At 32.1% G+C, this 13,610-nt stretch overlaps 1 protein-coding gene across 1 annotated transcript; it reads right to left on the bottom strand.

Moving 5' to 3' along the window:
- Positions 1 to 8,095: 8,095 nt before the first annotated feature.
- LOC109161915 lies at positions 8,096 to 8,765 on the bottom strand. The gene has a single exon (XM_019310482.1). It carries the CDS (start codon positions 8,729 to 8,731, stop codon positions 8,294 to 8,296), a length of 438 nt encoding a protein of 145 aa, XP_019166027.1. The 5' UTR covers positions 8,732 to 8,765; the 3' UTR covers positions 8,096 to 8,293.
- Between the last annotated feature and the right edge of the window lie 4,845 nt (positions 8,766 to 13,610).

Here is a 13,610-nt window from a genome sequence, read left to right on the forward strand (position 1 = left end):
TAGAAATGAAATTCCTATGCATATATGCATGATTACCATGTTATATGTTATTCAAGTCAATACCAATTCTTCTTTTTCTTTTCAATGAAAATGACTATTGTTAGGAAAATTTAAAGTTAATAAACCTTATTAGTATCTATTAGGTAATTAATTCAACAATATTTATTTAAGATATTTTTCATTCACAAGCTGATGAATGACCAAGATTTGTTTAGCTAGATAATATGTTTAACCGATAGTATTTAAAGAGGATATCTATTAATGAGTTTAGAGAGCGGCAAATCAAGATTGTCTTCTCATTTAAGAACACAAACCACCCATCTTAAGTACACAAATTATGCACATTAAGCACACAACAAAGTACTTTAAGAACACAAACCACACACCTAATTAAGATTTTAAAATGGCTCACCTTGAGTTTCACACAACTGACGCACCTTAAGAAGAAAAATCACACACCTTAAGTTTGAACAACTACTCACATTAAACACAAAAGCCACGCACCTTAAACACAAAACACACGCACCTTAAGCATAATACCCACGCACCTTAAGTTTCAACAACTACTCATATTAAACACACAACTCACGCACCTTAAGCACAAAACCCACACACCTTAAATTTGACCTAGATTCAAAAATTATCAAATTGCCACCACGTTTTCTTTTTTGGGTAATCTTAGACGTTGATTTAAGTAAAATTAATGACTCAGATTTAACTGCACAACTGCACCTGAACGCACCAACCACACCAGAACCTATATATATATATATATTATAATTATATAATTGTAGTGGTGGCCGGATTAGAAAAAGAAAAGGGTTTGAGAAGTCGACACGTTTTACCGCTATACTTTTAAATTCCATGATGTTGAAAATGACAATTATTGTAATGGATTAGTAAAGGTTTAGACAAACTCATAAACAAAATTATCAGGAGTGGCAACTTGCAAAAGCATGGGATTCGAAGATCAGTTTATGTGTGCAAATGATTAGTTTAAGACTACTGTCTCCTCGTTGTTACTATTTTGGCTGCTGCTAATCATGATTATACTTTAAGACTCCTATCATGGAATTTTATTTTATTTTTAATTGTTGCTAAAGATATGTTGTTTACGCCCAATATTAATACTCTGATCTATATTAAAATTCTAAATTTATTTAAATTTTAGATATTTATATTATTGTATAATTAATAATAATAATAATTATTATTATAATGTAATCATTTTATAAATTTGATATTTATATTTTAGAAAACATCTTATTATATAGTACTTCAATATATAATGTCTATATATTACTACCACACCATTGAAAAAGATAAGAAAATATACGGTGGATGCATATGCATGGCAACAATAGTTAGAAAAGATAACAGAAGTTATAGAGGATTATGAATATTTTTGTCTAAAATAATATATAGTACCACTATCTTAGCTTATATGATAATGTATACATACATTAAAAAAAATGAAATAAAATGAAGCGTATAACTTTCATTCAAACTAATTAATTTTTAGAATAGTCTCATAAATTAATAAACACAATTTGACAACAAGCGCATCGCGCCTCTTCTTTAATAAGATTATTTGTTAGTTTCTATCTTATAGAGTTACTTCTCCCAAATCTTAATGAGTTACTAATTCATATTAAATATATTTAATAACTAGATGATATTATAATTTGCAATGACATATTTATCCTTTAAATTTTTATTTTTTTTGAAAGGATATCCTTTAAAAATTAAAACCAAAAGGTTAACACAGTAAGTATACACTAGCTATTTTCTACATATTTGATTTGACTGATAGAAATCATTTCAAAGCAACATTATGATTGAAGTTTAGACAAATTTAAAGAACTAGCAAGCTTGGATGGTTAGTTTAAAAAATAATGCAAATTTTACCAAATTACTATGCTTATACTCTCCTGAATTAAATTTTACCGATAATTGATTTGACTAAAATTGAACTTATGGTATACTACCTAGCTAGTGTAATATTGCATTGAGTGGCTAAGTGGTATTCTAGTAATATTTTATATAATTTTTTAATTAAATTTATAACTTTTATTATAATTAATTTATTATATTATTTAAAATTAATAGTCAATATTGAAATTTATATTGAGAAAATTTCAATTTTGGTCATATGACTATAGGGGTTTTGTTAATTTTAGCAATTTACTTTCAAAAGTGTCAATTTTGTACCTTGACTATGCAATTATTATCAATTTTGGTCACTCTGGTCAAATTGTCGGCCAAATTTCGCCTGAAAATTTAACAGTGAAAATAATAAGGATATTTTAGTCATTTCACATCTCTTCCTTCTTCTCCGGCAAATTATTTTTTTTTTTTTCGGCGAATTTTGGTCACTCCAGTTGCACATGATCCGATCGCGCAGAATATTAGCTTGGCGTTGGTCAAATTGAACTACTGCTGGCCCATCTCCATCTCCGCCTACGGGGATACTTTCAAGATCTCGCCATCGGTTCAGCAGGCCCTCAATAACACCTGCATTGCCCTCAACCATGTCCCCGCAGGTATGTATCTCTGTGTTTGTAGTGGTTCTGGAAGGGTTTGAAGCGGAGAAAACGGCGTCACAGAGAGCACACCTGAGCAATGGTGTACGAGTCGGTACCGGTGGTCCAAGACAAGGCTGCTGCAAAGTAACTGAGGCTGTTTGGCGTGAACATCGTCGGCGTTAAGCCTCGGGTGTTGACGTGGGCCGGGGCGACCCGGATCGCGATGATGGTGTTCTCCGCCGGAAAAAAAAAACGAATTCTTTGTAGAAAAGGAAGAGATGTGAAATGACTAAAATACCCTTATTATTTTAACTGTTAAAATTTTCTGGCGGAATTTGACCGGAGTGATTAAAATTGATAAAAATTGCATAATCAAGGTACTAAATTGACACTTTTGAATGTCAGGTGTTGAAATTAACAAAGTCCCTATAATTATATTGACCAAAATTGAAATTTTCTCAATTTATATATAAGGTGAGGAATATTATGTATCTCTCCTAATAGTTATTACTTCAAGTTCTATCTACAATGCGTTGAGGGTTGGTAAACAATATTTCATTCATTCATATTTTACTCAACTTATTTTTATATTTTTGCTATATACTAAATTTATTTAAAATATATATATTAAACAAGTAAAAGTCCATTATATTGCTTTAAAAACTGTAAACAAATAAAATTCTTATTTGCTGGAGCTTGTTATGCAATTAATTTAATTATTAACAATACAATTCTATCACAGAATTTTACTTATCATATATATTACTTACGAACATATCCAAAACATCTAATATGTGATTAACTGGATTTATCACATAATAACTACATACCTTAATAATTTTTATTAACAAAATACGGATGTTCCTTTAATAGCTAATAAGAATGCTTATTATGTCAATGACCTTGTCAAGCGGCATGATTGTAGCTATCCTAAATGGGAGGTCACAGGTTATCCTGTCAAAGACGAGTATATCACTCCTTCCGACATCCCTAATTCTCTTTTGTATTTAATATTTTCGTTATAGCACTCCTAGCGACGTCCACAATTCTCTTATATATATATATATATATATATATATATATATATATATATGTATGGTGTGTTCTTATTTGCATTTTGTATTTAATATTTTTGTTATCATAATGCCTAAAAGTTTAAATATGTTAATATTAAGAACGTAATCTTTTATTTATTTATACTTAAATATTAAGATACTAGTTTGATTAGGATTCGAGGTCCTCCGTCCTCGAAAAATTTCTACTGAGGAGAAGGAAAATTTCTTTTGTCCAAAGGGGACATAGAGTATATTCCGGCCCGTTGCATGTCATCCATATTTTTAAAATTAAATTAAAAATTAGATATTATGAAACTACAAATCATGTATTACCTATTTCAAAATATACAATTTACAAATCTAAAGAGATACGGAGTACAACATATCTTTTAAAACGTAATCAAATTAAATTTGATTGTTTAATCTTGTGTTGAGAAATAAAATATTGGGCAACTTTTTAAAGACAGATAAAGTATATAATATACATATGCTAATCTATCATAAAAAAAAAAAAAAAAACATCTTGTAATGTTTAAAAACATTATGTCTAGCTTGATAATATTTCAAGTACAAAATATAAATGTGATAATACATTGAACGATATGTCACCTGAATATATTCTGAAAGAACTCAAGAAGTAATAGGCAAAGTAATTGTATTGCTATATGTGTTAGTTCAAGAATCAGAGGGTCCCTCATTGTTGTTATCTAGGCTCAGTTTTTATACTATACATTGGTAACGGCACAACAACCTCCTAATAACTACAATGGCTCCTTAGTAATTGAGTCACTCGATCCCCTTCATAAGTGCCCTGACCCTCCATAACTACTGATCTTTGATGAGGCGGTGCTCTTGCAATTATTCTACCTACTCTCTCTGATCGTTACTGTTTGATGATTGTCTTCACTATTTTGACGGGTTAGACAAAGAGTGCACTAGATCGAGTCTAGTACCTTGTCCAATTATCCTGTCACTAGTCATCCTATTCCTGAGCTGCGAACGCAACGGAGTCAGCTAGGAAGTAATAAAAGTACAACTCATTGAATATCCAGTCACCACTGAATTTAAGGAACATGTGGATGCACTTGAACATATATATATACACACATATATATATATATATATATATATATATATATATATATATATATATATGAAGGAAAAATAAAATGTAATATCGTTGGTGCGCATGCTTGGTTTGAGATGTACTCACTCCACTAGCTAGATTATAATGATTTGTATTAAACAAATAGGCTAGTTGTGCATATATAGGCTTGTCAATTTTCATGTGAAATTTTTAATGGACTTCGCACTATATATTATCATTTATCGTAAGGAGCTAGTGGAGCTTAATTTATCTTGACCGACCCAAAGATAAAACACTCCAATGATTAATAATCAATATTTAAATCATATCATTACGAAAATTAAAGTGTATTATAATATTAATATAAGAGGTAAGGAATATAGGAGATGTTTTATATAAAAATATTTTGATAAAAATCACTAGTTTTATTTATTTATTTTTTTTAATAAGAAAAGCTAAATTAAATCGAATTTTACTATTTAGACGTTAAGGTATAGTATATGAAGGATCAAAGAGTAATTTTTTAAAACAATATGTGCTAATCCTCATATTGTTTCGAGATTGCATGTAGAAGAAGAGTGACAAGAGGAATTATAAATTTGTTGGGGGTGCTAAGGTTTCATTAAAATCTAATTATTAGAATGGAATTGTCTGAAAAGAAATAATTACTTATTTGAATTGTATATTTCTGATTTTTAAAACCACGTGTTTTTCTCATCCAAACACATTTTTATTAGATACAGGCTAGTAACTCATTGATGTGATCAAGATAAATATGGGCAATTTCTCATAAATTCATCATTCATTGAACAACTGACTTGAAAAGATAATCTTTAATAGCATAAATTAAGTCAGAATAGGAGTCTAGAGTTACACTACTAGAACATATATTAGGATTTAGGAGATGAGAATACATTAAGGGTGTGTTTGGAAACCTGGAAAATGAATTCTGGAAATCATTTTCCAAGTTTTCACTGTTTGGATGTGCCTGAAAAATCAAGTCAACGGAAATCATTTTTCGTTGACTTTGAAAAATAGACTAGTTTTGGAGGAAAATGACTTCCCCTTTTTTGGGGGAAGTCATTTTCCAACTTTTACACCAACATCACACTACCACCAACATCATCAACACCATACCACCACCACCTCACTACCACCATCACCACCACTACTGCCGTCGCCGCCACCACTATACCACCGCAACCACCGCCACCACACCACCACCATCACACCACCACCAACACCATCAACACCATACTACCACCATCATCGCTGCTACCACCACCACCACCATACCACCGCAACCATAGTCGCCGCCACCACCATTACCACCACCAACACCATCAACACCATACTACCACCACCACCATACCACCGCAACCATAGTCGCCGCCATCACCACCACCATACCACCGCCACCACCGCCACCACCACCATACCACTGCAACCACCTCGCCACCACCACCACTACCATCACCGCCGCCACCGCCACCACCACCATACCACCGCAACTACCGTCGCCGCCACCACCACCACCATACCATCGATACCGCCACCACCACCACCATACCATCGCTGCCGCCACCACGACCATACCACCGCAACCACCACCACCACCACACCACCGCCGCCACCACCACGACCATACCACCACCACCACCATACCACCGCAATCGTCGCCGCCACCACCATACCACTGCAACCACCGTCGCTGCCACCACCACTACCATACCACCGCTGCCGCCACCACCACCATACCACCGCAACCACCACCACCACCACCATACCACCGTGGCCGCCACCACCACCACCACCATACCACTGCAACCATCGTCACCACACCACCACCACCGTCATACCACCACCAGTTATTATTATTATTATTATTATTATTATTATTATTATTATTATTATTATTATTATTACTATTACTATTACTATTACTATTACTATTACTATTACTATTACTATTACTATTATTATTATTATTATTATTATTATTATTATTATTATTATTATTATTATATAACAAATAATACCACTACCACTACACCACCACCACCACCATAATATTTTTGATATATTATTAGTTATTTTTTTATATTTAAAATTATTATTATATTATTATATATTATTATACATGTTGTAATATTCTAAATAAAATAATTAAAATATTTAATTATACAATTCTACTCATTTTTCTGAAAATGAACCAAACACACAAAAACAGTTTTCCAAAATGCAACCAAACACTGTAAAGGAAAATGTTTTTCGAAAAATGACTCATTTTCCAGAAGTCATTTTCCTGCTTTCCAAACGGACCCTAATAGAGTTGATACAAGTTGGTCGGTCAGTTTGATGTGGATTGACATTGTTAACGTGACTGTTACAAGAATACAAGTGAATGAGAGTGTAGAAGATTCTCTCAGTTGGGCAAAGGTGACCTATTTCTATTGAGTTCTATTACATGCATGTACTCCCAAATCATACTCCCTCAAATTTACTCCCTAATGTGGCGGATATTGATAGACTATTTTCTTCATGTGGACCCCTGTAAATGTGTCTATATCAAAATTCTAAGTGTGAGAGTATAGAATGAGAGTACATATAGTATTCCATTTCTATTACAAGTAATAATGACCAATGACATGACAACTAGTGGCAAGTGGTGCAACCATAGTAGATTCCTGTTCATAATAAAAAATTATGTGTCTACAATTGGCATATTATATTCTATACTTGCAGGCTACAACTAATTATTTGTGTCTGTAAATAAATTGAATGTACATAACATGTTAACTATAGACACATAAATCGTAACATATTATGTGTCTAGAGTTAACAGTTTATATGTTTTTAAGGCATATAAAAGGTTAATTGAATGTGTAGAATATGTTAACGGTAAACACATATATATATAATTTGAAGATTATTTTAAATCAAGATCCACAACGCTAGGTAAATCTTGGTCCATGCATGTTATAATTTGCCATCTATGAGTTAAGAATAGTCTTAATGAGATAACAATAATCCGCTGAGAAGATCCTTTATAATGGTTGTTTTAAGGTCTTTGTTTAAAGTTTTTCTCCCAATGTGGTAATGGCATATAATTGGAGTTAATATTTCAGTTGGTTTCTTGATTATTAAAATTTTATCATTTTGATTATCAACTTTTAAACTTGTTTACTTTTATATCCAACTATGTAATTTATAACTAAAATTATTCTAAATCAGGACTATTTTGATGTGGACCAAAGAGTATTTTAAGTAAAAATTGCATAATTGAAAATGAAATTGAAAGTTTGAAGATTGATGACCAAAATGATAAAATCTTAATTGTCGAGGGACCAAATAGTTGATATAAACTCCATATATGTAAATAAGTAAATGTTAATACAAAAATAAAAATTTTTAAAAAAAATGTTTGCGAAGATAAAATTTAAATTAAACTCATTAAGGTTGATTGAACATAAACAAAAATACATCTCCCGATTGAAATATTATATTACTAAAACTTCCGTCTAGGCTCGGCTCTACATAACAAAAACGATCGAGGAACTAAAGCGTACAGAGAATCGAAGAAAACTAACGATCGAAAAAAAACCTTAAAGTTCTCAGCTCTCAAATCACATAGTCCAAGAAAAATCTTTCCTCCAATTGATTCCATCATTGCCAAAATAGAACCCATCTTTCTTCACCAACCAGAAGCAATGCCGCGTCGGATTGCAGCGCTCCACGTCTCGGCTCCGCCGGAACGCTTCGAACCGTCGCCGGCGCCGATCAAACTTCATGGTGCAACGGAACTTGATGTTCGCCCAGAAAATGGTTTTTACGCTCCAGCTAAACTCATCTCCCTCCTGGAGCGCCCGGCCACCAATGTCGTCGTCGGCGGACGAGGAGCACCAAACGACCAAGGGCATCGACGAGTTGTCGGAGAAGCCGTTGATGACGTGGACGTCGTAGACGACGCTTCCCAAGTACCGGTCGGGCTGTTTCAAGGAAATGAAGGCAGCGTAGGTTGCTAGGGCTAGTATAATAACCAACAAAATGCTCTGTGCTTTCATTTTTTCATTTTTTATTGGTTTTTATGATTTTTGCTGGTTGGTAAGCACAATGTGTGTATATATATAGAGTTTGGAATGCCAAGTTGTTTTTATTCCATATATATATATATATATATATATATATATATATATATATATATATATATATATATATATATATATATGACAATAACAAATACTTAATAGTTAAATACTTTTAGTTATAATAATAATAATAATAATAATAAATCAATATTAAATTATTATGTGTTATAATTTTTTAAGGTGCAAGCATTTTCTCATTTTGAGAAATGTTTCTATGTCCATAACTCATTGATCATCAAATTAAGAACTATGACATAATCCATATTTTACATTTGCACATTTCGTTCATTTTATTATTATTTTCTGATTTTTCTATTTATATACTATATTAATTATAATGTGATACTTTTTTATGAGTTCATAAAAAAATATTATATTTTAACTAAAATCTTTTTTGTTTTGGGGATGGAGAGGGTTTGTGGATCTCCTACCGGCCATGATATCGTCAGTGGCCGGCCAACGTAATGAATTGAAGGCGTCCAGGTGTTCATTGTCTCTTAGCATAGCTTCCTCTTAATTGCTTTTTTCTCCATAATGCCATTGCTTTCCTTTTTTAGGTTTTCTCTAGTTGCTTCTTTTTTGGTGCATATATGTTGTCATCTGCTCATTGTATGTGCAAATTAGTAACCAATTTAATTTGTAATTAAAGTACGTGTAAATTGGATCTTAAAAACTAATTAAAGTGTATATATATATATATATATATATATATATATATATATATATATATAGAAAGAGAGAGAGAGAGAGGGGTCTTAGATCTGAAATCTTCATACTTTTGTTTTCTGTTTTTAAAGGCAATATTACAACTTCACTTCCATCTGGGCAATAAGTTGTGGAACAATAAAGACCACGCACTGCACAAACCACTTCAACAATCATATTATATTGCCGGTTTGCAACGTGTATATATGTGCAATAGACACTCCGTTGAAGTTTTGGCAAAGCAATCGACTACTCTTCATCTCATCGATATATTTTACTCACTCAACACATGCACTAACTTCACAACCCATTGCCTCTATATCGGCAAATTATATCGTGCACAGCGCATAATCGACGTCGTTTTGTTTAATGAAAAGAAATAGTACCCGTTTCGCATCGTTTCGCAAAAAGTAACTCTGTTATTTAGTTTCATTTTGTATACACTGCAGTTTCAGTTCACCACAACTACAGTTTCATTTCAATATAACTACAGTTTCATTCGACATTTATACACTCAAATATGTGAAAATGTTATTTAATTTTATTTTATATATACTATAGTTTCATTAAAACACAACTACATGATCATTTCAATATAAATACAGCTTCATTGCACAATATACACTCAAATATGTGAAATTTTATTCAATTTCATTTTATATACATTGTCGTTTCATTTCACCACAACTACATTATCATTTTGATATAACTGCAGTTTCATTTGATAATATTTTCAGTGTCAGTTTAGATACACTGTAGTGTCAGTTTAGATATACTATAGTTTCAATTGGTAATTAATACAACAAAAAAATGCGCGCTTCATTAACAGTAACGACGCTCCTTTTCTTTACTTAAAAAAACAGTGTCGTTTTGACCGCGTTTCACGTACACCGCGTTACCACGATATAACGAATGCTGTAGTGCTCTATATCACTGTACCTCTTGCATTTAGGCAACAAATTAAATTGGCCATAACTCCCGAATAAAGCCCTTAGAATCGCGTCCCTTCATCAATGCCACTTATTTGATTGTTATTACTAAATAAGAAATTACAAAATATGATTAAATTACTCGAAACTTAAATCTCCTCGATCAATCTTTTGAGAGACTTTATTTTCATACGGAATCGAATGATGGACATACTATATAATTATGAGAGACTTTATTTTCATATTTTATAAAGATTATATAAGAACAAAATCAACCATTATCTAATAGCAACTAGTTAGCTAAAATGACCATGCCAAAACACACATTTTTATAGTTCCAAATACTTTATTAGTCAATGATGACTTTATGATCTAGTGGCACAAAATAACTATCAAAACTGCGCGCATTGTTACAAATTAAAGACAGTAGTACTAAAAAAATATATTTTATTAATTTTTTAAGGTTCATGAGTTTAATTGTAATATTTTATCAAATTAAGTTACTTTGTGAGTTCAATTGTAATATCTTATCGAATTAAATTACTTTAAAATCTCGTACCTCTAGTAAGACTAAACAATATATTGTGGGTTGGAATTGGATTTGGATGATAGGCATGCTATATAATTTAGATGGGCCTTCCTTTTTCGTATTTTATATATCTTATCAAATCCCTTTGGAAGATTTTCGCATGACTGAGAAAGTGAAATTGTATAATTGTTTATTATAAAAATGATAGGACAAAGAATGGTGCGCCATTCATTTCTGGATTGAGTGCATCTATCAACTAGGCATGATTGGATGTCACAATGGGCAACATTATGTTTGTTGTAATAATGAAAATATTGTAAGATAAGATATTCGATTGAGACTACATAATATAAATATATAGTTAGGGAACAATGAAAACATTTATTCTATGTTGTAATTAATTTTATCTTTGTCAACTGGCTTATTAATTAATGTGATTGAGTTGTGTGCTTGTCTTATTTTTGAATACTTGTTGAATAAACTTCTTTTACATAAATCATTTGATCTCAGAACATTAAAAAAAAAAAGTGTTTAACTCGGTCACAATCTGGCATCTTCTTCGACTAATGTTAGGTCCTATATTGATATTATCAACACTGAGTGTAGAAATTTAATGCGTTTTTCATTATTTGTTCTATTCATTTTCTTCACGTTCTTCTAATTCTCTAGTTCATACTTTAAGCTACAATAACCTATTCTCAAGCTAACAATCTGTACTAGAACTTTGCCCCTCTTGATTTTGTTTCATCTCTTTTATAAATCTACTTTTGGTTTGCCTCCAAAAAAGTGTTTAAAAATTTGTAATTAAGTGTCTTGACTAGAAAAAAAAATGGAATTAAAATTTTGAACATTCAATTTTGAGTAATTAGATTATAATATTCACAAATTTCGTACAATATATTAAATCTCAATCATGACAAAATAACAACATTTTGTATAAGAGTAAACTCTTGATGTGAGTCTAATTGTACATGTTTATTGTGATAGATTGAATATATTTATTGGGATTAAGTTCATGAATTTGTTACTTTAATTGCATATTCTCTTGTTTTCTAATTAAGTTATGGTTTACACTTATTTTGAATGTTTTACAATGTTTGTTAGTGTTTTGGAACCATTGTAGGTCAAGTGCAAGAGCGAGGGAAGTTATAGGACAAGTTTGGAGTCAAAGTGGACCGAAAAGCGCATACACAGGAGATTCGACGCGTCCAAAATTTACAGATTGCATCATGCCCGAGCTACAATTAAGAAGCTCAACGCGTCGAACAAAATACAGTAAGCACCAGAAGTTCCGCCACCCAGGCTCGACGCGTCGAGAATATTACGAAGGTAGCAGCGAGAAAGGACGCCAAACTCGACGCGTCGAGCAGGCATGGTTCGGCAGTTTTGGCACCTTCCAAATTTCGCGCGGAAAATTCCTATTTTGCCCCGGTTTAGATCCCACTATAAAAAGACGTCTTCCCTCAACCCTAGATGTCCTATGCGGTGTTTTGGAGACAAGAAAGAGGAGAATTGTGAGCTTCAAGTTGTCTTGCGAAGCAAGGAGAAAGCTAAGGAGATTTGGGAGAATCGCTTGGTTTATTCTTGTACTCTTTTCAATTATTTGTAAACTCTCTATTTTTATTATGAATTCTAGTTTAGCCATGCTCGGCTAAACACTTTAGAGATTTGTGGGTAAAAGTATTTATGAACCTTTGTGCCTAGTTCTATAATTCGTCAATATATTATTATTTGGGTTATAACTTGTGTTGCAATTGTGTTTATATTGTTGTTGCTAGTAATTAATAGCCGTAATTACTCGTTTCATAGCTCTATCTTTGTGTCATAACGGGAGTTAGGCATAATTTAGGGCTTACACAATTGCACATAACTGTTGCACCTTGGGAGATAACATATTTGTTAGGAAATTTAATTCTTGATTATTGCACATCGGGGGATGGTAGTAGTTAGAAATTTATTATAAATGATTGTTCTTGTATTGTTGTGTGTTTATATCGTGGGAGCGAATATTCACTTAGATTAGAGATTATGGGAGTAACTCTTTCCCCTATTTGCATTCTCACACTTGTTTAAACCCAGATTTAATATTTCACATTAGATTGGCACTAGGTGATGAAATACTTGAATCCCATGAATCTCATTCTCTTTTTATTGTTTCACAAACCTGCTACTTTGCTTTGTTTTAGTTATTTTATGCAACCATCGATGATAATAATTAGGATTAGCTTCACAAGAATAAATTAGTAGTTAGTGCTTAATACGCTACAGTTCCCTGTGGATTGATAACTTGTTTCTCCGAGTAATTATTTGTTTGAAATTATACTGTAATCAAATTGGTGTCGTTGTCGGGGAAGTGGCGTTTATGTATTGACATTAGTGAAAGATTTATTCTGGAGTCTAATCTATTTTTGTTTTTTATTTTATTTTTGCTAACCGTTAACAAGTTGCTGTTGTTGAGTTGTGATTTTTGGATCTAAGGACTTGGTGTTATATGCGCACACGATCTTTAGGAAAAGAAGGATTATACCCTTAACACTCTCCTTGTACCATTTTCATCCATGAAATCAGATAACTTAACTAAGACAAGTTGATTTTGTATTTGTCTTCTCTATTTCTTTGCAATAACTCCAAA

Source organism: Ipomoea nil, unplaced genomic scaffold (genome assembly GCF_001879475.1).
Source record: "Ipomoea nil cultivar Tokyo-kokei standard unplaced genomic scaffold, Asagao_1.1 scaffold2926, whole genome shotgun sequence".
Lineage (NCBI taxonomy): Eukaryota > Viridiplantae > Streptophyta > Magnoliopsida > Solanales > Convolvulaceae > Ipomoea > Ipomoea nil.

Excerpts from the sequence above, each read along its gene's own strand:
- LOC109161915 (XM_019310482.1), bottom strand. The coding sequence starts at position 8,731 with ATGAAAGCACAGAGCATTTTGTTGGTTATTATACTAGCCCTAGCAACC.